General features: G+C 38.2%; 1 protein-coding gene across 1 annotated transcript in view; it reads left to right on the forward strand.

The window, feature by feature from the left end:
• DHRSX (dehydrogenase/reductase X-linked) overlaps window positions 1-27,500 on the forward strand; it is a 161,335-nt gene that overhangs the window by 40,055 nt on the left and 93,780 nt on the right. Inside the window, exon 4 of the mRNA XM_062514947.1 lies at window positions 9,377-9,445. Coding sequence (XP_062370931.1) covers window positions 9,377-9,445 — 69 coding nt within the window. The remainder of the gene's footprint in view (window positions 1-9,376; window positions 9,446-27,500) is intronic.

Raw genomic sequence — 27,500 nt, forward strand, 5'->3', positions numbered from 1 at the left:
AGTAGAAACATGTTATCTTGTGGAATGTGAGTAGGCACTGTATGAAAAGGCAGCATGTTCTCTCAGAATCTTTACAGCAAGTGGTTTCATAGATCTTTTAAACTTTCTTCCTTTCCAGTCCCAGCACTGGTGCACAAGACTCCATTCCCCCACTGACGGCTTCCCTCTGCAGGTGCTGCTCACCCTGCCCTCAGCCTCTCCCTGGGAAAGAGGTTTTGACAAATGCTGAAATGATGAAAGTAATTTCCCGTTTGTTTGTTTGATAGATTTCATTGAGGCTTTCTGCCAGGCTGCTTTTCCCAGTAGCTTTGCTCACAGTCAGCAGGGCTTTTACTTCAGGAAAATCTCATAGCAGACAGCAAACCCTTGGTAGGGAAAGCTGATATCTGTGACAAATCTTCAGAATCAAGCCACACAGGGAGCTCCTGCTCCCTCCTATGCAATTTACTAGTTGATAAATAAACTTGCAATTTTGTTTTCAGTGAGAGAAGGTAAATGACACACTGGATTCAACAGTGACTGATATTTGAGGTAGTGTTTTGTGTGCACCTACAAATAAGTATGCTCTTCACAATGAGGACATTGGAAATCAGGATATCCTGAACATTTCTATGATCTCCCCCAGCCTAGGGCATAAAACCCAGTAGGTTCATCTCTGGTTCAAGGTTTTTTCCACAGTTTTGTGAGTCTCAATTTAGACTGATAAAAAAGCATAAACTATTCATATTTCTTCCATCCTTGTTCACAGCTGTTTAAGTTTATGAGGATTCTGTGCCTGCTTGTTAAAACTCTGGACTCAAAAAGGAGTGCCTCAGTTTGATTTCCCCCCCCTCAGTACATTAATAAAAGAAGACTGAGATAATGTGTGATAATATCTAACATAAAAGTTTTAATAATTCGATCTGAAAATAGTGCATGAAAATCAAAAGATTTGCACCTTTACAGTGTTGCACATATATTGCTTAGTATAAAGCAACAGGTTCAGGACAATGCAATCAATCTTTAGTGTCTAGGTATATCAGTGTCACAGGTTTCTAAGACAGGCTCATACTTTGAAGGAAGCAGTCTCATTATATTTATATATGTATGTATATTCAGGTAACTTATTTTGAGTTCTGAAATTTTGGCTTGAGCCTTGCAATTTTGGCATAAATAAATGTACTGCCATCACCAGATTCAGCACTTTTGTGTGACCTCAGTAAGCCCTGCAGGAGAGCAAGCAAGAGATATTTCTGTCGCCTCTTTCATTCCCATTAGTTTCCAGTTTTGAAGCTGGGTTCTCTGCACCATGAATCAGACAATTGTTATATTGTATAATGCTACAAAATTACTTCAGAGGGATAATTAAATCCTATCAAAATCGTGCAATTGTTCATTTTCAAAGACAATTTGATTTAATTTCAACTACTGAAAATTTCTATGGGTTACTTTAACAGTCTTTTTAAAATATATATAGATCTGTGAGATGCTTGGGTTATAAAATTTTTTTCTTGAAAATATTTGTCTTCCTAATTTCAGCCATGTTTTTTAAGGCCTGAATGTGTTTCAGAGTTAGTCAGGAAGTGTCAAAATTTTACCAGCCTATAAAAAGTGGGTGATGATTTCTTTTTTTCTGTATGAGCATGAAGGAAATGCATGCAGATTGCTTTATAATTTTAATTCAGTTCAGGGTCTGTCCTATCAGTGCACTGTAATCAGGGTTATTAAAAACTCTGTTTTCAGTACTATTATTTATGCACCATACATGTGCATACAGCCACACACAGTCTTCTAGATATGTACAAATTTTGTCAAACACTTTGTTTATGAATTTGTCCCTAATTTCTGTTGGAAGACTGTTACATCTGTGCTTTTTCAACATATGGCGCTTTCAACAGATAATTTTCTGGGAGAAGCACATAATGAAGTGACAAGTCTTTCGAATTGTATCGAACTGTTCAGGGTGATAAAGACCAGGGATATGTGAAGAGTTGCAGGAAGACCATAAGAAGCTGAGTGTTAAAAGACATGTGCAGTTCAGTGCAGATCAATATGGAGTGATGGACATGGGGAAAAATCTTAATGCCAGAAAAAGACATGATGGATTCTGTGTCGACCAGCATCACTTTGGGAGTAGATCTCAGGGTCAAAATAGATCATTCTATGAAACACAATGGTGCTCGATAGGGTGCAAAAATCAAAACAAATATTAGAAATTGTTAAAAAAATGAACAAACTAAACAGACTATATGACTGGATTCAACTGTAGGAATCCTTTGTGGGCCAGAACCTTAAATACTGTTCTGTGTTCTGGTCTGCCTATTTCAAAATTATTTTTGGGTTTAGAAGAAAACAAGTTTATCAAGGGAAGGAAAGTCATCCTTATGAGGAGCAACCAAATGGGCTTGGAGTCTTCAATCTGTTCACTGTCTCTGAAGTGCATAAAATGAGCAGCTAAAAAGATACAGAGCTTAAAATAGTATGGAGATTGTTACAAATTCAGTATAAAAACAGTACTATACATCAAAAAGAAGTTAAAACAGTCTAAATCAGGCCACTGTGATTAAAACCAAAATCCATCAGAAGCATAAAAGTATTTCTGGACTAGAATCTGCTTCATAGAACCTTAAATCATCCTTGGTAAAGGGGAAGTGTAAGGTAGACAAATGCAGGTGCTGGGCAGTTTTGAGAAGGACATTGTGCATAGGCCAATAAGTGTGTTTTTTATATTGAAGAATAAGCCAGGCATTTTAAAAAATGTAGATTTAAATATGTTAATGAATTATGGAAAGTTAGTGCATTTTTCTAGGTCCTTGTTTAATTTATTCATTAAGACTTTATGCTTAATGCTTTGAAATATTCAACAACTGTGTGAATTAATTTAATCCTGGTATACAAAAGCTTTTGTTGAGTTTCATGCCAAAAGATTTAAAGCAGCTGGCTTGTCTTGAGATCAGAGAAACATCTCTTGTAGTTTAGTAATAGATTAGGAGGCAGAAAACAATGTTGAGAAATAATTTATCAGCTTTGAGCTGGAGCAAAGATACTAGTGGTCCCATAGACAGATATTCAGTACATTTATAAAAGGTAGATACAAAATACAGAGTGAAGAGTGAGATGATACACTTGTGTAAATTTGTTTAGAATATTCAATTTTTTTTACTATTGATAATCAAAGGATAAGAGTTTCTGACATGTAAGTATAAGGAGAGGCTGAGAGAGCTGTATTCAGCCTGAAGAGGAGAGAAAGGTTAGGGGGATCTTTTCCAGTGTATCAGTACCTAATGGGAACCCCCCCATCATTTTTTTTTGTTTGTTTTTGTTTTTTTTTTGTTTGTTTTTTTTTACACTGTGGGTGGTCAGACACTGGCACAGGCTGCTGAGTGGGGTTGAGGAGTCTCCATCCCTGGAAATTTCTGAAGTCTGGCTGGACACACCAACTGTTGCAGAGGGTTGGACTGGGTGGCATCCAGAGATGCCTTGTGAAACCTTAACTACTACGAAGGATAGGAAATAATCTCCCAATAGTGAATGACTATGTTATGAAAGGATGGATAAATACAGAGTGTTAGTGAATGCAAATACAGAATATGAGAAAAAACAGCCACACCTATGTATTTACAAGAATAGGACCTAAATTAACAGCTACTCAAAGAGTTAAATAAATATTGTGATTTACTGTTGAAAGCTCAATGTGCAACATCATTGATATTTCATGCCAGTCATAAAAGCAAATGAAATTGTATTGCTTAGCAGGAAAGAAGATGAAAACAGGACAGAAAGCGTCCCTCTTCCTTTATAGAAACCATTGTTTCATCCTGTTGTGCCTACTCAAAAGGAGTCTGGTTGAACAGGAAAAAAACTAAAGAGTGATGGTTGGGAGTCCAGGATGGCTTTGTACAAGGTGGGGCACAGAACAAAGGCCCTTCTGCTTCCAAACTGATGACTGAAGTGTGATATCATACAGTTATAAATGGTGTAGAAAGTGAATGAGAAGTGTCTTCCCTGTCCTATTGTACACAAAGTAGAGAGCATCCAACAAACAACAACAACAACAACAACAAAAAACAAAACAAAACAAAACACCCAAAAAACCCAAACTAACTACTGAAGTACAACCTTTTGCATGTCATTAAGTGTGTCATTAAATCACAGAGTGTGCTGTCCCAGAACTCTTTGGCAGTCAAGCACTTGAATGAACTGAAAGTGCAATTAGGTGAAGTAGTGCAGGCCACGTTCATGTGTGACCTTTGATTCAGGAAATCTCTGAAACCTCTTGCTTCTGGGAGGATGTATTGGAAAAAATAACATTCCTAGATCTATTGCTGTCATATATTTTCCTTAAGCATGTGCTACAGGTTATTGTTGGAAAAAGGGCACTTGTCTAAATGTATCTTGGATTTGATAAACAGGGCCGTTCTTAACCTCTTGTTGGAGCAGATAGGTAGCTGAAACGCAAGGCAATAATGATGTTTTCTTTTCTTTTTGCAAATCAACTTTCTCTTCCTTGCTCCTTTTTTCCTTCTTTCCTCAAAGGAACAGTTACAACATCTTCACATTTCATGTAAAAAAAGTCATGTATTTAATTGTGACTGCTGTGCAATGAACTCGATGACAGTGGACGTGTGGCCTCTCTAGACAAAAGGAAGTTTGTATTGTGTTCACAATTAATTTTTATATCTGGTCATATCCTTATACCTAGCTTTATTGAAATCCATGCCTTAAATGTTTAATGGGTTAGATCAAGATCTGTATTCCTTTCTATTGAAGACTTTATAAATTCCTTTAAAAGAAACCTTATGAATTCCTTAAAAACCTGCTCATATTGTACTGAGTTTAAATTTCTCATCCTTGGAGATTTTGGGGACAGTAATTTCTCTCTTTTAGGAATATTTTATTTGTTGTGCACACTCATAAAATCATAATCTTCCTAACACCAGCTGATCAGATTTTTTTTTCCTCTTGAGGCATTGGGTGCCCTCACAAACCCTGTCTTCGGGCTGGTGCTTCAAAGAAATCAGTTCCCTTCGATCATAATGAGGATTATGCTACTCTGAGGAGGCATCTTGATTCAGATTTCCATTTGGAAACTTTCATATTCTGTTGCACAAAGGCATCTAACCATTATCCTTTCCAATTCCTTAATCAGATGGTATTCACTCATATGGAATTGATTACGGTGTCACCAAGCTTCTCCTGGCGGTGCACATCTGTGTAAGAATTTATGGGCACCACTTCTGAACTAGGTTTGCTTGAGGTCAGTGATGGGGAGAGGGAAGGGCCACGGGGCATGCTGCACTCCCTGGAAAGTTATCTGTTGTTTCAGGGATTAACTAATGCATAATTACGGCTCCGTAAATCAAGGGATGAACATTTATCCCAGGTTTCCAGGCAGTGGTGAATGAGGGGGCCCCACTTGCCAGCAGCTGGGAGGTGCCCTGGGCAGCTCTCACCCTGCCTTTCCTGCTGGGGTTCCCTGCACTGGGAACTGGGTTTATGGCAGGCTGAGGGGAACCTTGTGCACAAGGGGGCTCGCGGGCTCCAAGCTGGAGGGATCAGGTCTTCCTCTGGACACTACATGCTGGTTCCCTTGAATCTTCTTGGTGTTCATCTCCAAAAGTTTTTATTTGTCGTCATTTCTTGCTATCTTACTGAAAGTGAGGAGATTGTTTTCCCTTGAGAAACTTAGGTAAGCAAGGGCTTTTTGTATTTGTGGGTTTATTCTCTCCAGGCAACCTTAATCTTTACAGGCTCTATTGTTGATCACAGACTATTCTAAATTTCTTTACAATGCCCTGAAGTACATTTCCTTGAAACATCAAGATTGCAAATACTTAGTTTTGCAAAACACAATTTGGAAAAGCTCTTTCTGTCTTTATCAGGATCGGTCTTGTACATAAATTCAGTGTGTGAGTGGCAACTACTCTTTTGAAGAGATAGTCACATTCAAAGAAATTAAAAAGATTGTATAAAATATACACATAGATGTATCAGATCCCCTTAACTAGCAATAATGTATTTTTATCCCATGCTGGGTTTCTGTGGGCCGTGCTTTTTTTCAGCCTTGTTCAGACTGGGCAATCTCTGTGATAATTCTGTTGAAATCCCTGACATAACTTTCAGAGTTAGGATCTACTTATGTGACTAAGATGACAGAGCCTGACATTTAGGATAAGATCCAAAGCCTATTGGTGCCAGTAAGAGTTTTAATATGTACTTCTCTGGTGGCTTTATATCAGCTTGCTTTGAATTGTGGTGTTCGTGTAAGTGAATGTGGAGGAGATGAGTAAATTTCTTTGACTGAAAGTTGTATTTAAATATGTTTTCCTTTTTTCCAGTATTTTATTAGGAGTTATATTTTTTATGCCTTTGAAATTATATCTGAATTTAAATGGGTGCATCTGTTTAGAATGAATTTATTTTTATATTATTAAGGTTTTTTCAAAATTTATTTTCTTCAGCGTTGTTATTGAATAAGTCTCACCCAAATTTCTCACTAATCTGTGTGGACTAAGTGGAAAAAAACCATCAGGTAGGGCATGGAACTGCTTGCATAAACAGTTCTAGAGACAACTATACCTATTTTGAGTTCCCAGTAGACACTTTAAATTAGCATGAAAAGCAAGATTATTATGGTTTTGGGTACTTTGATGATCTAAGTTCCCAAGACAATGAATCCCTCTTTCTCAAAGCTTTTTTAAAGATTCTCTCACTGCATAAAATACATGATCTCTCTTCCCTTTCTAACCCTTCCCTTCAAACCACTTGAATTCAGAGTGGGCAGATCTTATACTACAGATGCTATAACACTTTAAATGGATAAATTCTGGCATATGGAACATATGGAAATTATGGTGAATCATTGAAAAAATGTCCAGCCAGGGGATTATTTTGTGTAGCAAAAAATATTTTAAAGAATCATGACAAATATGTTACTGAGGATTTAAACCAGCTGACAGCGGTAAGAATTTGACCCTAGTTTAGTAAATCATTCTCCTCTTGAGTTGAGGGTGCTTTACACCTGTTCAGTGCACTTGAAGGTTGTGCCCTTTAGTGATCCAACTTCATCAAGTAGATGCAAATTAGTTTTGATTTTTCCCAACCCAAAGCTGACCATGTCAGCTTGGTGACTTTAAAAGTGTTTTTTTTTTTCTTAAATTTTGAATAATCAATATAGTACTTAAAAGGAGGTTGATCTTTTTAATGCCTACCACTCAGCTTATAAGATCCCAGAAGAATGTACTAGAAGGGGAAAAGTGCAAAAATGCAGTATCTCTTTCCTCTTCTACTCACCCTTTGCAAGGGGGTGCTGATCTCCTTAACCTAACTCAGAAGCCTAGATTAACCTCCCAGTTTCATGCTATCCTTCTGATCTAAGTGTCTTTGAACTTTTTGTGAGGATTTTGGCAAATTTTCCAGTGTCATTATTTTTTACATTATTTTCTTTGAAAGAAGGGTTTCAAAAATCTCTGTTACTGTGAGGCTATTTCAATTTTGCAATACTCCAGCCTTCAGCATCTGGTTTTCAAACTCTGTTGAATCAGGCTGGAAACAGACATCTGAAGTGACTGTTTAGCAAAATAATTTTTTTCCCCCAGTGGTCTAGAGTGAAAAATATGCAAATATGAATAAAATGAGCTCATTTGGAGGGCACTGAGCTTTAATGAATAACCATTTATATAAGAGCAAAATAAAGCAAATTAAAATTTGTTGTGAGCACAAGCTCTTTTAAAAGAACAAATTAAATTAACATACTGAGAGTTAAGTCAAGACACTGGAGGCTTTAATAAGCCTGATCTCTGCATGAAAGATGCTGAATAAAAGAGAAATCAAGTAAGATCTTCACAGAATTGGCAAAAAAGTATTTTATTTCTAGCATAACACTATCCAGCCTAATAACAACACTTTGAGTTTAAAATCATACTCTAGTATGTTACTTGAGGTGAAACAGTGAGGGAAATTGATTTAAATTGCCATAAACCCTGTGCACAAATTTCCCCAGAAAAGGCAGTTTCACTGGAGGGTTTGTTTGTTGATGCTGCATCTATATCTGGAAATTAACATCAAACTGAATGCTTTTCGTCTCTACAAGGCTGGATGGTTTTAAAGGGGGAAAAACAACAAGAAGAAAATAATGCAAATATCTGCTTTGTTGTTTTGGGATTTCCTTCCTTCCTTCCTTCCTTCCTTCCTTCCTTCCTTCCTTCCTTCCTTCCTTCCTTCCTTCCTTCCTTCCTTCCTTCCTTCCTTCCCAGTCTGAGCAATATAATTCCATAGTTAATAGAATGTACAGACAACAGTTGTACACCTCTATGACTAGATTTTACATGAGAATTATTTTCTCTCCAGTATCTGAATGCTAAATATATTAATTTTGACTTTTGTTGATTGTTTTTTTTTTTGCATATCATGGAAACAAGGATGTGTTTCAAGTCCTTTTTAACTGCAGAAGCACAGCTAAAACTCCCTTCTCAAAAGAATACATCTTAGAGCAAATACAAGCATGTACCAGCTAATGTGAACACGGACTGGACCAGATATCTCCTGAGGTCTCTTCCAGCTTCATCTTATTCTGTGCTGGTGTGAAAGAGAGAACAGGATACTTGTAAGCTGGCACAAGAAAAAAAATCTGTATAGAAACTTTGGCAGAATTTTATATAATGAGGAAAAGAAGAACTTCATGAAGTTTGTAAGAGATGTCAGTATTTTTATTAATTTAGATAATTTAGTAAGTAGTTTAGATAATTAACAGTAGGTATTTTGATGTTTCATGCTATTGAAAATATTTGTGGATGGATTAATTGAATGTTAATTAAAAAAAATTAACTCGTGTTAACAATTCCTGTATCTCTTGTGCTATGTGTTTTTTTTCTTTTGATATGTTATAAAAAAAAAGCCAAACAAATGTCAGACAATCAGTAACCACCCACCTAAGCTGAATGGCACAAAAGACATTTCTGTGATGCTTAATCATATTTAATGTTAGCACTAATAAATCCTCTCATGAGCATTTGAGACAGGGCTGTCAGGACTTTCCTCCAACTGTGGAAGTCTTCATTTAGGAAAAAAGAGCAAGGGGAAGTCTGCTCTAACCTGTAGTGAAGTTTTTTTCAGAATCTGGATGTGATACAATTCACTTGTCTCAGTCTCAAATCTCAAGTCTGCTGGTCCAGTAGATAGTCCTATTTTATATGAATAAATGAGATAAGGTGGCAGAACCTGTGTGAATCGCAGTGCATTTGTGCAGCCCTCTTTGAAAGCCTCTGCTGCCTGATAGTCAGGAAGCACACCTTTCCACCTAAAACTTCATACTGGTTTTGCACTGTGGTTGGCACTTCATAGGGACCCTCCTGAAATTGATTGCATTGCTAATTTTTCATTTTCTCTCCTTTAACAGCTGGAAACAGTGAAAGTGATGGCCAAGAAGCGGTGAGGAAAATAAAAGAAGAAACTTTGACTGGAAAAGGTACCATATTCTATCCTTTCCTTTAAGAAACTCTTTTTCCTCTCTTTTTGTTGTTATCTCCTTTTTTTTTTAAATTTGGGGCATGGGAAAAGGTTGCCCAGAGCAGTTGTAGATGTCTCCTCCCTGGAATTGTTCAAGGCCAGATTAGATGGAGCTCTGAGGAAACTGGTCTAGTGGAAGGTGTCCCTGCCCGTGGCAGGAGGTTGGGAACTAGATGCTCTTTAAGGTCCCTTCTAACCCAAATGATTCTGTGGTTCTGTAAACCAAATTCCTGAAATAAATCTGTCTCAGGGGTAAAATGCATAGGATTTTTTTTTTAAATGTTGTCAGCCTTGTTTGACTTTACGGTTTGTCATTGAAAATGGCTTGCCTGCAAGTTACAGTCTGCCTGCATATGTGTATGTGTATAGCTTAATAAATGGAAAAAAATTCAGAATACCAGTAATTTTTGCTAAGGGGACGATGACAACAAGGTAAGAATGCATTCTTTTTCTTTGCTTGTTTTAGGAGCTAGTATGTTTTTGAAAGATCAAGGCTGCTTGATTGGGTTATTTGACACATGTTAAGAGCTTATAATACTTTGCAAAGTAAAAACATTTTCTTAAATATAAATGGACCTTTCATGTCAAGCCTAAATTCCTACTTTTTTTGGTTCTTCTGTTTTCTTTATCTGATGATCTATCATGATCTATCATATTTGTAGAGGAATAAGGGCAACATAGCTTGATAACTAAGAGAAAAAGCATGTTCCACACTACCTGCTCTGTAACTGTAATTTGCAGTTTATGGTGGAGGTTAGTGCAGCTCATGTTTTTGTCCCTGGGTGTCATTGGGTGTAATTCCTAATGGTGCATGATGATTCATTTCTGCCACTTTGATGTATCATTTCTTGGCAAAATAATAGGGCAGTGTTGCTCATCCGACCTATTTTGGATCTTCATGGCTTCTTCTGAGATCTGATTCTGGTTTTCTGCCTCTAATAATTACTGTTATGATGATCAAAATACGTGTTAATTATTGTGTTAAAAAAACCTTTCATTAAGATTTATCTTTTGACTTAAATAAATGTGCATCCATTATAGCCTCAGGATACATGTATGCTAGTTAAAAAGCATCATAAATTAAGGCATAGTTAGAAGGATCATGAAAGGAAAAAGGTAATTATTACATAATTAAAATATTTTGCTGGAAGTTTCTGTACAGAGACCAAAAACAGTTGGAATTAATTATGTCATGTGACTTGCATGAAGCTGAATAAACCAGGGTCCTTCTTGTTTTCTCCCTTCTGTGTGATCACAGGCTTTTCTAGCACTCCAGCCTTTCTTGATTTTTCTAAGTAAAGTCAGTTATAGCCCTCAGTTATAAACTGTTAAGATACAGATGTCAGTTTGAGGAAGCTGAAAGTGTGTTAAATCAACTGAAGTTGTTCCTCATCATAACTATTTTGACAGAGGCTTAAGAAATCTCAGGCCCTGATAGGTTTGGCCTAAAAATAAATTGGAAGAGTATTGTCTTTTTTTAATTTCTCATGGATTGAGGGAAATTTGTATTTGCAAGTGCAGAGTCCTGCACAAAACACTTGTGCAGAGCTGAGTGCCACTCCTGTGTTACTGTTTATCAATTAATTTGCACTTTGCTTTTAATAGGATGTGTGTGTAGATACTGTGACCAAGACAGGGCTATGGTTCAAAATCTGTTTTGTCACTGCATAAAACATAAGTGGTTGTCTTGACCCTTTTCTCCTGCTTTTTCTTTGAGCATTTTTCATGGCCCATATGAAAACACTGCTTTACAAGAAACCTATCAGGATGTTCCTATCAGGAACATCCGACTCTTGAATGAGAACTACTCAAAATAGTGTTATAGGGCAGCCAGTGTGCTCAAGGATTGGGACAATATAGCTATTATGGACAAACAACATGAGTGGATGCCATCAGTTTGTTATCAAGGTCTCAGATCTCTTATTACAAAGAAAATCTCCTTGCTTTTTATCAGGTTAGACAGCAAAAGGGAGCAAAAGACCTTGTCCTCTCCTTGTTGCCTGGCTGAGCCATACATAGCACAAACATCCCCAGAGACAGCTCTGGGAAAATGCCAGACTTATTGAATGCAAGTAATTACAATATTTTTAAGGCACTGTCATCCTTCTCTGTCTTGGCCCGCTGTCTGTCTGGGGCTCTGTCTGATAATCTAAGGGTAAGTAGTTCTACTTGACATAATCTGTACTTCTGGGACAAGTGAGATTCAAAGCATAAGTATATGCTTTTAATGTGTGCATTTAACATAATGTGCATAAGTAATTCCTATGAAGCAGCTGATGAGCAATAATGTGCTAACAGTTGCAGAGGAGGATAAAGGATACTAATAAAAACACTATGCATGCAGGTGGTAAGATTTTTGGGGTTTTTTTGTAAAGGCATGGCAAGGCATGAACAATTATGGACAAAACTTTTGAGTACAGGGAGGCAGGAAGGTTGGTTTCCCATGCTGGAGGCTTGAAAAGCAGAACCAATGGCAAAAGAGAGTAGGGTACTGGAGAGGAAATCAGTTGCAGCCATTCACCTACAAAGCAATGATGCTAAAGGACTCAGAAAATCTATGCAATGTATCACTTCACCTCTTCCTTCCACCCATCTTCTCCCCTAATGCTGCATCAGAAGCCTTCTTGTTCCTCTCCCTGCTGATTCCAGACTGTTTAAGTGTCCTCCTTGGTTTTGGGTCTCTGTTCTAAGTAACTTATTGCAAAGTGTAAGGAGGGAGGACGTACATGGGCAGTTGAGCAGAAATAAATAATCTACAAGTCCTAGGGGCATGATAGACCCAGTTAGCTTAACCATCAGAACCTCCTCCATGATGAAGAAATCACAGCCCTCATATATCCAGAACAGGCCAGAAGTAGTGCTGCATTGTCATTAAAATTCTCACACGGGCACTGTTTCCAAAAGACCGAGGGCAACAGATTGCTACACCCTGAATCACAAAGCTGGGAGAAGCCAGGATGATATGGACATTTATCTTGCTTCCATTTGTTAAATAGTGAAGTTGTGTTGCTAATAGTAGCAATTATATGGCTGGGAAAATCACTGATGGCTCAGGATTACCACAGAGATATTCTAATTGGATAAATTTCTGCAATTCGAACATAGGGTGTGTCTGTGGTAGTTAGATCAGTTGGGTGCTTTACAGGCAGCCCTCACTCATCAGCTCTTGGCTGCTTGCTGAGCACAGGTTCCCATCAGGAAGGGCACTGCAGGTGCTGGCCTGGATTCCCTCTGGACAGAACTAGCCTGGGAGGAGAGTTGTAGCAGTAACAGAGCATTGCTGCCTGGGAGCAAACTTGTCAGAGTTTATCTGAACTAAGCCTTCCACAAACCTGCAGTCAGGTGTCCAGGACAAAATGAGCTCCAGAAATTGACTTCTGTTGATCCAAACTGCTTGTTAATGCAGCCATAGCCATAGTTACCTGTTGTGAACAAACTTCATTGAGTTGCGGAAACGGCAGGTTTCTGTGATAAACTCAGCTCTCAGTGATACTGGAAAATAATTTCTCCATTTACATAACAGAGTTATATCTCCTGACTCAGTTACCCTCAGTTTATGTCTCTGCAAATGAAAGCTGGTTTTAGCCTGATGATTACAAACATACAAATGCTGGAAACTCATATATAAACATGAATGAAAGCTTCATTCATTCCAGCAAAAGTTTGTGAATGCCAATGGAATCAGCAATTAGCAAAACTTTATGTATAAATATCACATAGCACAGTACCAGGGGAAGGCTCTCACAACCAGTGTGTAGGAGAGCTAGAGTCAAAGGAGAAAAAAATTAACATTTAGAGAGAAAAGAGTGTGTAAAAGCCGTATTAAGCATAGACCTCTTCAAAAGGAGAAGTCTGTGTTTAATCTCACCCAACATTTTTGTGGCAATTCAAATAAAACCGCAATTATAAAACTACGAGCTAAATTCACAGCGTTTGTGGGACTTCCATTTGAAAGTCAGGTGAGAGGAAGAAGAGACTTTCTCCCTCAGACTCAGAGGAATGCAGAGGTTAGCACAGTGGCAACCAAGTTGTATCATTTGCAGTAGGACCCACATCAAGACAGCGTGGGCCAAATAGTAGGATAAATTGTCTTAAAAACAATTTGTGTGCATTTAACAAGCCTAGCTTTCCCCCAGAGCTTTCTCTAGAGATGTTTATGTTACATATGGCTCAGCCAGGGAATAAGGAGATTACAAGGTCTCTTGCTCCCTTTTGTAGTATAGCTTCCTAATAAATAAGGAATTTTTCCTTTTTATTAGAGATCTGAGATTGAAGAATTGACATGGAAGAAGAAGGGCTAATATAGTCAATACATACCGTGTGTAATTGCAGAATAACTCGTGGGTGGTTTCTCCACCCCCATTTGCTGTATGTCAGGCACCATTTTTAACAGAGCAGTCCAGCTTTTTCTGCTGTGTACCAGACAGTTTGTTAGCTTTTTTAGCAGGCTAGAGGAAATCATCTGCTGGCTTCCTGAATTCACAAACTTTTAAACTTTGTGGTGGTATTCCCATCATGTTAGCTGTAGTTGTCTTCAGCAGAGTTCAGTTCAGCAAGGACTGATACCTTGTTAACATGTGCAAAAATCTGCCAGGACTTTTTCTTTTGCATGGCATGTCAAAGATGTCATTATGGAAGTGGTCATCCAGCTAGTCAAAAATAGTGGAAAATATTTGTATTTGAGACATATCTTCTACGAGTGTGCATAAGCATGCGTGAGCTTACGCTTGCTTGTGTCACCTTTTTTTTTTTTTTTTTTTTTTTTTTTTTTTTTTTTTTTTTTTTTGTGGTGTAGTTTTGAGTTGTACAAGCACAGCATCCTGGGCTTGTGGCTAGACCTAATGTGGCTACTTCATCTCTTCCACCACATCCTGCTACTGGAATATCCTTTCTCTACCACCACTGCTGGTGCTGAAAACCTGCAGGATTGGTTTAAAGAGCTTCCTGACAATAACAGTGCAGTTTCCATCTACATGGTTTCTTTTCTCATGCTGGTGCATTATCTCCAGTGCTTGGCTTTGGCAGGTGAATGACTGCCCTCAGCTAGAGTTGCACAGCTGAACACCAGGTTTATGAAGACATCTTGAAAGCAGGTGGTGATATGAATGACATATCTCAGTCTGACAGTATACTGCTTTGCAGAACTCTGTGGGGAACTGCAGAGTTTTTCTGCTTTGTCACTTGATGACAGGTATAAGAACTTTGCCTAAACATTAAGATTTCTTTTCCTTCCATAGTCTCATCCGAGGTTACATCAGGTATATTCAAGCAATATGAAAATATTCAAATATCAGATGTGTTAAACTTAGATTAAGTTTGTGACTGGATCCTTCCCATGCACATGGGATGGAAGACTCCTTTCTGGAGACTAAGGAAGTAATGCATGGGCTAATAATTTTTCTCTGTGCTCATAGCTCTTATGTCCCTTATCCAGTAAATCTGGTGACTTTTTGCTTCGTATTAAGCAGGGAAGATTTTAATCCACAGAAAGGTTTCTCTGGAACCCTCTGATAAAATCACTTGGGTGAAAAGCTTTCAAATCAATTGTCCTGCTTTTCTGTTTGCTTTACATAATTCTTTGATGCAAAACCATGGTTAAATTCATTAAGCCTGTTTGCTTATTTTTCTTGTTCTTCTTTTGACTTCCAGTGTAACATGATACAAGATTTCCCCTCTCAGTTCTTACAGTTACTTAAAACAATCGAGAACCCCCCCTTTTTTTGGGTTTCTTAAAACACTTTGGAAATTGAGTGGTCATGTTAACAGTGTGGTAAATCAGAAATTATGAGCAGTAAGAAATATGGTTCACATAGCTGAAGATGAGTTGCATATGATACTGAGATAGAGATAAAAGTCTTTCAAATGTGAAATGCATTCATAAGGCAGGCACAAGCTCTGCCTGTTGGTTTCCTGAATTCCCATTTCCATTGGAAATGTGAAACACATTTAATTAACAGGCTCTGCCACTAGGAAACATGATTTTCTCTTATTTAAATTATCTCTAATTGAAACTTGGAGACAAAGAAGTGCACAGGTGTAGCTGTAGGCAAAATAGCAAAGTCCTGTCAGATGTCTTGAAATGATTTTCTGACTGTAAATCACCAAAGCTTTGTGTGACTAATGGCACCAAAGCTCTGAGGTTAGGATTTTGCTGATTGTGCTGCCCTACTGAAGGCAATCTGGAAAAAGGGAGTTTCAAATTAAAATTGGCTCTTCAAAGCTGGAAAAAGTTCCAATTTCAGACTTCTACAGGATTTTGTTCCTCTTGTATGTACTTGTAGAGTAATGGTGTTGTGCTGTGACTGAATAAAGGTGCTCCTGGGTTTGCCACCTCCTTTAATATGCCATTATTTTTTCCATTTTGAGCAGTAGTTGCAGGCAGGTAGTGGGAGATATTTCCAGACCTTGTCTGTTTTCAAGAAAATTGCCAACATATACTGAAAGACAAAGCCAAGAAAAGAGCAATTTGTTTTTTCTCTGGAATGCTTTCATATTTCTCTTCCAAGAACATTATATAGACCTATCTTCTGTGGGTTACTTGTAGAGCTTTAGAAGTTAATTTGCCTATAACAAGTAGAATATTTTCTGTCCAAATGCCATTGGCTTCTGTACTGGGGATCCAGCTGCCAAGAGCATGGAGAACTTGTGGCATGGAGAGCATGTGGGCTGAAGTAAATGTGGAATAAGCAGAGCTTGTATGCTGTGTGAGCAACCTCCCAGGTATGAGCTGCACATCAAACAACAAATGCTGGTCAGCCTCAGAGTGCAGGCAGTGCTGGTCTTTCCTTGTCAGCTCCATCCTTGAAGCAGTATGGCAAAGCTCCAAAGGAAGCACTGCTAGAAAGGAGCCTCTGCACCTCCAAAGGACCAATGCCTCTGTGCCTATGCTTAATTTGTGTTTCAAGGACTATTTTTCAATGTTAAAGAATTGAAGCTCTGAAGACACATCCCTGTTCTTAAATGCGTTGTGAGCCAGGCTCTCCCCACCAGTGCCCAGGGACAGGACCAGAGGCAATGGACACAACTTAAATTGCAATAAATTATATTTAAAAATAGAAAAAGCTATTTTACTTCTTTTTTTTTTTTCATCATAACAGCTTTTACATATTGGCACAAGTTACCCAGAGAGTTTGTAGATTCTCCACCTTGAGAGATATTCAAAAGTCATCTGAACTCTGAACACAGTCCTGGGCAACCACCTCCAGGTGGCTCAGTATGAGCAGGGACAATCTCCTTCCAGCTTCACCCACCCTGTAACTTTGTAAGTCTGGCAAATTTTAGCTGCCAAACCCACATGAAACCCTGTCTGCTGTGTGTGTCCAGACCTGAATGCAGGTACTGTAACATACACAGGTTCCTGGACTTCAGGGACTTACAGAAACTGTATCAATGTTCATACAGTGACAATATTAAGACTTTCAGGTGCATATAGTGACCAGAATAGCAATAATTTGACCATAATGCAGTCTTTGGAAGCAGGTATTTGAAAAGAACTTCATAGCTGTGTAAGAAATCACATGTGTGCGAGTAAAAAAACCCAACATTCTGTGGAAACAAAGGGAAGAAGGGTAGGAATGCTGATGTTTAGAGTAAGAATTACTCTGAAGCAGCTCCCACTCTTGTTTCTTTTGGTGCTTTGGATTTTAGTTTGTTTTATTATTATTATTGCCATCGCTGTTTTTTGTGGCTGTTGTTTGGGTGTTTTTTGTTTGTTTGGATGATTTTTGGGTGTTTTATTTGGCTGGTTTTTGGTTTGTTCTCAGTGTTTTGTTTTTAGGGGTTTTTTTTTTAGACTTAAGTTTAAAAATATAGCTTTCAAATTTAATGTGCTCAAGATTACATGATGCATATCATCTCTGCCACATTTTCATCATCTGACTGTAAATTACCATGCTCATGTACACTTTGAAACCCTTTTTAGCCTAAAGTCTTGCAAGAAGTGTGTAATGACAGCATCTTTAATGGTCTTTTTTGATAGTTGGTGCTAGAAAATCTTGCTTGTAAGGAAAAAGAAATATTCCTAAAGAGACTCTTCAATTAAGCAAAAAAATCTACCATGAGAATCATTACGTGCCTAGTAATCATGTCTCAGTTTAGATTTCTTTTTATATATTTAGGTACTGTGCCTGAGCAAGGTGATGTGAACTGTTACCACCACCTCATTAATTTCCCCAAGATAATGCTCAGCTGCATTTCATTCCTTATTTAATTTTCACATTATGTCTGCCACTGACTTCTCCTACCAAGATTACTGTTGACTTCGGGCTGCTTGGCAGGAGTAGCTCTTCACAACTGATGTGACTTCAGGAGACAAAATAAATCAAATCATCTTTCCAACATTTACTTTGACCTAGTTGAAAAATAATCCTGGCCAATGTTTTAGCTCGCAAGCATGAAAAATGTGGGCCTGTGGTTGGAGAGAGATCTCCATGGCTCTGGGCAAGATTTGCTGTTGTTCTGTGTTTCCTCTCATTTTACTCCAATCTCACTTATGCTCACTTGTGCTTTAAAAAAAAGAAAAAACAACAACTAAGCTTTCTGGAACATGGATCTAATTTAAATGACACTGTGTCCGTACTTCTGTCTCTTTAAGACTTTGATGGCCTATCAGAGGGAAAATAAAAGGAGGAAAAGTAATATAAGGCAAAATGCAATTTCTCCTTTTCAAAACTTTGTCATGGCAGTTAGGGGATTCTGAACTGGAGGTTTGTAACAAGTTAATTTTCCAGCCTAAAATATTGCAGTCTTTCTCCTAGCTTATACTCAATGCTTGAAAGTCAGTCCATGAAAAAATCCCATGGCCTTAATTAGAACAAGTTTTTGTGAAGAAAGATTTTTTCCGAGAGATACGTCTGTTTGAATGGCAGTATTTATTGTCAAAAGAGAGAGACAGAAACATTTTTAAACTTATATCTGCAAAATAACAGAGAGAAAGTGCAGAATCTCTGTAGAAGGGATTAATTTGAAAAGTGGCAGTTTGTCTTCAGCCTGATCCGGATCAAAGGCTTCTCATCCCAACTCTGTTTCTTATGTCCCAGACTGCTGCACTATAAAAGAAAACCTTTGTTTTGGAATCTAGACCTCAAAATGTTCTTGAATTAATAAACTTCTGCTTATCAATGCTTTGTGTTGATTTGCAAATGCACTCTATAAATTATTTGAGATTTCTTAATGAAAAATTTTTGCAAAATTTTATTTAAAACAAGATTTTTGTTTAAAAATTGCCACAAAATGGAAATATCCTATGGAAAACACTTTTTTTTTTTCTTTCAGCTGATGCAAAAATTGTTCTGTCCCTGGCTAACTGAAGTCTTCAGATGTGATTTCCTTCAAGTCTTTGTTTCTGAATGTAGAAAAAGACCATCTCCAGTGACATGATGGCCTATACTTTGAAACACTATCTATAGATAATAGAGAGAGATGTCAAAAATGTGCTTATTGAGCAAGGCTGATTTACTGAGCAGTTCTCCTGAGAGTCTTAGGCTCTTCCTCCAGTTAAGATGTTCTCAAGTGGCTGGAAGAAGACTATATTAGAAGATATATGAAACAACTTTTTAGTCTGGAATCATAATCCTGCAGTTACCTTGACTACCAGTGATATATAACTGTATTGTGTTTGCTTCTCCAGATGCCCTTTCAGTCAGCCCTACAGACAGAATATTGTTTGTTTGTTTGTTTGTTTTTAATTTGCTTGAGTCATACATCTAGAAACATGCTAGTCAGAAAGCAGTACCCATTTCTGTGTTTCCACCCAGCAGGATGAAATAGTATGTTTGCCTTTGCTTGCAAAAGAGAACAATTTGTTGCAGCGTTCCCACATCCAATTAACTTTTTCTTCATCTCCGTGCAATCAAAAGCAGAGCATTTAGGGCCACGTTTGCATTTATTGGTGAGCACTGGTCCCCAGGATGCTGGCAGTGTGTGTGTTACCTGTGGAGCTGGGCAGAGCACGGTGGCTGAGCTGAGAGCTCCTTCACCCCCCTTGAGCTCTGAGGTCTGCCCCTGTCTCCTTTGTGGGCAGGCTGTCCAGGCAGGAGTCTGGGGCAGAGCCTGGCATCTCAGCCTTGTGCAGGGGGTGCACAGTCTTTATTGGAGTCTGAGAGAGATCTTCGCAAATTTTTTTTATTTTTTTTTTGTTTAGATGACAAAGAACTCATCAGGTAATGTAAATTGCTGGTGCCAAAGTTAATTTCTCCAGGGTAGTCCAGAAATATCATTCTTAGGCTGTGTGAAAATTTAGCACCAATATCCTTATTGTCTTAAATGTAATTTTACCTTATTTTCTGAAGATAATGTTTTCAAATAAAGCCTTTTTTGTGTGTGTGTGCTTCCAAAGTGTTTCTATGGAGGTTATTTTTCAGAAGCTGGATGCAAAATGGTTAATCCTTCATTTCAGCTGGAAAAGTCCTATCTGTCAGCCCAAATTTTTGGGATTTGTAAGGCAGCAAAATGAGGACAGAACAGGGTATTTAATTAATTTCCTTCAGCCTACGGTAAGAAGCAGGTACTCTGGGGAGTTTGGGTCCAGTGCAGCATGGTGATCCATGGGGGACAGTTGTGTAAGGAGTGGGTGGGGGCTGGAAGGAAACGGAGGCTGTGGCTCCCAGCCCAGCCTCAGTCTGTTCTCTGCAGCTTGGTGGGGTATGGACCAGGGTGAGGCTTTCCCTGTTGCCTGGCTTCATGGGCCATTTCCACAAGCTGTCATTGTAGCAACCTTTTAAAAACCTTTTAATCTTCTGGTGCTAAAAAATAGTGATGTTTTTCCTTCAGTTCCTTTTTAGCACCAGGTGAGATTATATGTCACTGATGATATAAGGAGTATTCAGACTCAGAAAGGTGGTAAAAATTTATGCTACAAGCACTAAATTATTCTTTTGCTTGAGAAATAGATTTTTTTACTGACCCTTTTTATTTTTAAAACATTTTTTCTTGCGGGGTAATTTTAGATTTTGCAGATTCATTTCAGATAATGGTTTTTTTAAATATACTTTAGTCTTTGAGTTAAATAAAAATCAGCCTTCTACTGCAATGGATACTATAAAAAGGAATATGTACCAATGTGTTCAAAGAGCAACTGAATCAGACACATTAAATGAGAGAAAATGGATGAAAAAAGGAAAACAGATAACACAATGATAAGAGGAAAAAAAAAAACAAACCACAACATGAATTCCACATTTCACGTTCTATTTTCTTTTTGAATGGTCATATTTTTAAAATTTAGTTTTAAATTTAATCCAAAATAGACAGTTAAGTCATTAACATGCACATTAATAAGCCTGACAAAATGGAGAGATATTAAAGGCTGAGATGAAAGACAGAGTGAGGAGAAAACCAACAGGAGTAGACAAGAATGAGGAAGCGTATGAAAACAGAGAGAAAGAAGAACGTGGAAAGAGGTTGCTGCCACATAAACTTGAAGGAGTATGAGATCATAACCAGAAAATAATATGTGCAGGGGCTGGCTGTTTATTTAGTGTTTATATCCTACCATTGAGTAGATGGTCCCTGAATAAAGAATTGGAGTCACTCCATAGTTCAGGATTTCGTTGCTGGAAGTTGCATTTATTACACTGAGATGTGTGTTAGAGAAACTCGCAGAGTCAGCAGTGACACAGCTTTCCCAGCTGTACCTGCTTCCAAGGATGAGCTGGGCTAGCACAGTGCACAGAGGCTTTTTAACCCCCCAGGCAGGATGTGTGAGGGTAAAGGCTTTATCTTAGCCCTCAGCTTGCATATTGCCCCCTAATGCTCCATCAAGGAAAACTGTGTGTTTTCCTTTCCATTCTGTCATTCTGTATACTTAACTTTCCTTGTCTTCTTCCAAAGTGTTCAGCTTTCCTGTCACATTTGTATTTCCGTCTCTGTCTCCGTCACTCTTTTGCCTTTCTCTCTTCCTCACTCTTTCTCTCCTTTCCTTACTGTATCTCTCTTTTTCCATCTTTCTTTAAAATAAAACACAGAATGGAAAATACAGCTTTGTAACACATATCTGGCTATTTCATGTTATGTTTAAGATGGTACTCGTGTACTCATAGGAGTTGCTTTCTGTCCTGTGGTTTTTATACTTCAAGCCAGCGTTAAGTATCAATGGGAACAACCTGTAGATTTATTGTGCTTTTTCATTTTCAATTTAAAAAATAATCGCAGATTAATGATGCTTGTAAGGTTAGAAGAATTGCACATTTTTAAATGGAACAATGTGATTTGCTATTCTCTATATTTCATCCACTATGCTAAGTTTTTTAGTTTCTCTTTAGCTGGCTTTTGAGATAGAGACATAAACCTACTCCCCAACCAGGAAAAACAAAGTTTTTTAATGATTTTATATAGGATTGGAAGAGTACACATGAATGGTATGGATTGCATGATATCTTTTCTCTGGCAACTATTCTGTTAAATTAGTTTCAAAGCTGTCAAATTAAAAACCACGAAGTAAGAGTGACATGTTATGTCCAGTGGGTGTTTTTGTCCTAGGAAGAGGTATCATGCTAGCCTTGGGAAAAGCCTGAAAGATAACTTCCATTATTATTCAACTGAAAAGCAGCAAAGAGTGACTGAATCATTAAGCTAATTTTCTCTGAGGGGCATGAAAGAGCTATTGATGGGTTTCCTCTCTTCTTGTGTTCCTGCCCTCTTCATCTCAATGTCTCCCTGGCATCTTCATTCCCACTGAAGCATCCCTCTGTCCTTTTCCAAAACCTTCCTTCTCAAGTCCTGTATGTGCTTCTAAGTATTTCTGGCTTCCCTTTTTTATGTCTCAGAACTACAAATTCTGATTTTGTCTGCCAAAGGCAAGGCAGAAATAGGTATCAGTGGGCAGACACAGAAATGTAAAGGCAGGAACTTAACCTCTACTTATCCATCTATGTCTTTTCATTACTGCCCCCAACCAGTTTCTTGTCAGTGTGTCTCTCTTTTGCCTTTGACATGGGAGCGTTTTGGTCATCCCTTGCACACATAAACTCAAACATTTTCTACTTCTCTAGGTTAGCAGGAAAGCCCCTGAGTTATGCTATGAGGAAGGACAGCCAAAGCCTCCATCCATAGCAAGAAGGCACAGAGCTTCCCCCTGCTGTCTTGGGACTGGAGGCTCACACTGCTCTGTGTGTTTTGTACAATAGAGGCTGAAAGGGCATTACAGATCATCACTAGTGAGGTTAGAAGCCCTGTTCATTCTTCTGCCTCTGTTTTGTGGCACATGCATTTGAAGTCCTTCTATTGACATATATTGACCCAATTTTCAAGCGTTATTAAAATCTGGGAAGCAGTTTTAGTGGTTTGCTGTTCCTTCTGGACATGAACAGCAAGCAGGTAGAAACCTGTGAAACCACACTGGAGGTTTAGGAAGATAGAATGAGAAAAAAACCCTGTTAATGTTACTTTTCCTTTCTTGACTTTATTTTTTTTTTTCCTTTTAAGTTGACCTGTATCCTTCCCCGCTAGGGTCCAAGTAAGTCCTTAACTCCTTAAAAAGTGAACATTAAAGGAAAATAGATATAATATTATGGTCAGAAAAGAACTTGTCATTTATGAAGGACTAAGAACTGTGAAGCATTCTATGCCTAACAGTTTGTATGATTACATTCAATAAACATGACTCACAAAGCTACATGGTTGTTACATCCACATATTTCTAACCCTTGTGGGGGGAGTATTACAGCCTTTCAAATAATGGGGTTTAGGGCTGCAATTCCAGGTCTTCTTTTAAACAATGGTAAATGTACAATTGACTTAACCTAATCAGGGATTCTGTATCATCATTTCAAACATACTGCCTTAATTAGAAGCTTGCCTCAGATTATCAGGGAAGTGATAATTCCAGCAATTCATCTGGACAGTTACTCAGGGGTACTCCAGAAAGACCAGAATTTTGATCCTAGCTGGTCATAAATTTGTTCTGGGAGGTGAGTCTCATGGATCTTTGAATCTGAATCATAATAAGTGTGAAGGCAGCTGCTATTTCCACCCATGTATGCACTTGCTACTAAAAGACCCACAAACTAAATTTCTCTATTTCTACAGTCAGTAAGAACTGTAGTTCAGCTACATATTTTAAAATGATTTGTTTCCAATGAATTTACAGTTAATTGCAAGGATTATTTTGAAGGATTCTAAACCCTTATTTACCCTGAACAGTGTTGAATAATGGTGTAATTTCTGTATATGCCAGAGTTCACATATGCTAATCAGTCTGACTGCTTAAAAACACTGCGTAGCACTGGACTAATTTTCAGGGAGAGTAGCCTGCAAAGGTTGGCTATTAGCTGGTTTTAGTCACCTTTTGTCTATACATTGCCTGACAAGCAGCTGGATTCTTGTGTGTTCCCAACAGCTTGCCGTTCCAGTGCAATGAGGCTGAACCAGGCTTTTCTTTATTAAGGATGAAATCATGGCAAAAATAGTGTCTGTAACTGCTGTTTTCTTTTATTCATGGTAGTTCCAGGCAACAAATCAAAGATCTTAGTTGCTTTATGCTATACACCCCTGCCCACCATACACACACAGTTGCAGGCATTTTGCAGTCCTTCCTTTAATGAGCTGCTTATTCTGAAGAGGTCTCACTCTTCCAGAACATTGTTTATTTTTCTCTGCTCGGGGAGCAACACCTTGCACGTATCTGCAATCATTCCCCTGTTAAGTGTTGTCTAATTGTGCACTTTTGCTCCATCTTTCAGGAAGTTCCTAATGATCCTCCCAAGTCTCTGTTGAGCTAAATATGTCTATGTTGTCAGCAACTTTCACCACCTGTCTATTCAGCCTGCTTTACAGAAAATTCCTAACACCTGGCACCTAGCACTTGTTTGGGTATGAAGCAAATGAACCACCACATTTGTCAGAACTGGCAGCAGGTTGAGGCAATGACTGCTCCTGGTGAGCAGGACCATGAGTCAGCCCTAGAGTCAGGTGCATAGGGAAAGGTTCTCCTTGGGGTCCAAACAAACCTGACACTGAAAACCTGGGCTGGATTTTTTGTTTGGTTGGTTGGTTGTTTTTCCAGTGATGTGTGCACAGAAGAGCAAATGTTCAAGTAAAACAAACAGGCATGATTTGGAAATAGCCCGTGCCTTTGCCTCAAATCAACCCCATCTTATAATAACACTTGTACTAATCTCTGTAGAGCTGAAGAATGAAGCTTGCAGGTTGCAAAAGCAAGGAGCTGAAGGCACCAAGAAGGTAGCATACTAGGATGCAAGCTGCTGCTGTGTAGCATCTTTGGAAAGAGGGTATTTTATTCGGGAGTTCTCCTGTATATTACCTACCTCCGTATATGGGAGTCAAGTCTGCGGAGAAGATGGAAGAGCAAGCTGTTGGACACAGAGCAATGGGAATGCTGTGTCGACTGATCAGAAACCTTGTCTGGAAAGCAAAGCTAATTTTAAGTGAATGCAGCAAGGAAATATGTAGGAAAAAGTTGGAAAAATTTGGAGGCATTTTTTCCTTTTTGTTAGACTAAGAGAAGGACTGAGGGAAACATGAGCTGTCAGCGAGAACATCAGAAGGCTTTGTAAAAGTTTTTTGTGTGTACTGTGACATGTACCTTTAACCTAGATATATTGAACTGAAAGGGATGCAGGTGTTAGCATGAAGATAAGACAACTAGATAAATGTAAGATTTTTGAGTTGCCCTTTCATGGTATAGAGGATTTTTATCACAAGGGAGGGTTTCAAGAAACAGATCCAAGCCTAGAGATGCAATAATAATGGTGGAAGAGTTTGCAATAGCTGAGGGATGACTATGAAGTCAACTGCAACTGGAGAGCTGCTAACTATAATGGACACATTAACTGTATACACACAGATCCTTCAAGATTTTTTAACACAATAAATAAACAGCAGTCTGTATTGAATCTCCATATTCAGTTTCAAGAGTGATATAAATTGCAGATTAAATGGTCATTTCAGCATCTTGGTTTATTTTGTGAAGGTCTCAGAAAGCAGAGCAGTGGGGATGAGATGCAGGAATGGTTTCTAAAGATGAGCAAATGTTGGACTTTTTAATTACAGTCAGCTCAGCCTCTGAATTCATGTGGATGCCTTGTTCTTTGGATTTTTTTTTTAAATGTACTATTTATCATTACAGTGAAGATCTAAAAGCTTCATTTCACTATGTGGGTAGAGGGAGAATTATAAATTGAGACTTAATATGGCTAGATATTAATCTTTTCTTATGTAAGCCAAAAGTGAAAACTTGTAAAGGAAGCAATATTTTTCTTTTCTAACATGTTGATAACAACTTGTCATTGGGAATTTCAGCCTTTCCAAATTCAATTTTAGCACTTATGTGTTTACCTGTTTTAATTAAGAATTGGAGGCATAAAAGAAAGAAAAAAATCTGTTTTATGAGCTGATATGATCTTAATTGAGAATTTCTGGCTCTCACATTGTCATTGATCACTTATTTTTGTGAGTTATATCAAGGCACACATGAGGAATAGGTAGTAGTCCCCCATGGCAATATCTAGCAGAAGGAGCTGAGAGAGCCCAGGTGTTTTAACAAGGTGGTTTGAAAAAGCTCCAGAAATAGTATGTGATTTTGGAATCCTTGGAGGAGGCAGGGGACAGCTTTCCAAACACCTGGACTCCTTGCTCCACCTGAAGGATATGCTTTCCTGCCTAAGATGTTACAGCATATTAATCATCTTTGCCATGTTTGAACAATTCTTCGTGGTGGAGCTCCAGAACAAAGGTGCAATGTTTATATGCAGATCCCATAGAAACATTGCCCCACAAAAAGTATTTTTCCCTGCCTTGTTTCCTTCAGACTTGCAAGAAGACTTTGATGGGCAGAGGTCTGGAGGAAATGGGAAATAAGAGGCCTTAGAATGCTTTAGAACTTCTATGTCCTTATGTATTCTCCCTCTAGTTACAGAGGGAAAAGTACAGATGCTTACCTAAATAATGGTTTGGGTTTTAACTCAAATGCGGTTTCTGAGTAGAGCCTTTCAAAGTGTGCAGTTGTGATAGATCAGACAGAAACTGGTAGATGTTAAAATAGTCAGAAGTGGGGATTTAGCTGTTTTTGCAGTGCAGGAGGGAGAACATGGGCACCAGCAAAGCATGAGGGTAAAATGCAGCTGTGTCAGTGAAATAGTTCATAATAAATGCATTATTTGAATTGTTAATTTCAATTTTCATGTATGCTATAAGCAATCCAATAAGTCTCAAGGTTATTTATTAAAAAAAAATAAAAATCATGCAATATAGTGAAAAAGTTGAATCCAGTGAGATGTAAGAGATGGTCAGCAGACCTTTTCCTGGATCTTTTTGGGAAGAGAAAGAGGCCCCAAGACTACATCTAATGCAACTTAGGAAGAATATATCACATGCAGTAAGAAGTGCTTATTAGTTGCCGCTATTAAAAAAAAATTGCCTGCTGTTGCCAGGCCTAACTTCAGCTGTTTGAAGTGCCTAACTTATATTTCTGAATCATGTTCTTTCATCTCCAAGATCAAAGAGTCTTGGACCTATTTAGGAATGTTGAGACTGTAACTGGCTCAGTTAAGGTGCCTGTTATATAGTAACTACCCATGTCATGACTTAGCATGATATAGCCACATGGATTTCTGTGTCAGAAATATAATCTGGTCCTTTTGTTTCTGAAGAGCTATGTGTAAACTAAATGACCAGGAAGGTGCTTCTGACTGGTGGTATCTGCATCCCATATCAGGGTAAGACAATGGCGCATATCAATACTGACTCTCACCTTTGTTTTTCAAGAGGGGAAATCTGGAAACTGTGGAAAGCTAACTTGGTTCTATATAACTAGGGTACAATACAATATGCTCCCACCAAATTACTTGATTTGGAAGTGATCATCAAGTCAAAACCATTAAGGACATGGGTGTTTTTCAAATATTCCACAGGGGGTGGGATATGGTGAATGTATGTTATATGAAATATTGAGATTATTGTATTTCTGATCAAGGTGATCAAGGGATAAAATCATATTTCAGCTGTATGAGAGTTGGAGATTTCAAGAGCTATCCATGTGGGTTTAGAGGGAGGTATAT

The sequence above is a fragment of the Cinclus cinclus genome, chromosome 2 (assembly GCF_963662255.1).
Source record: "Cinclus cinclus chromosome 2, bCinCin1.1, whole genome shotgun sequence".
Lineage (NCBI taxonomy): Eukaryota > Metazoa > Chordata > Aves > Passeriformes > Cinclidae > Cinclus > Cinclus cinclus.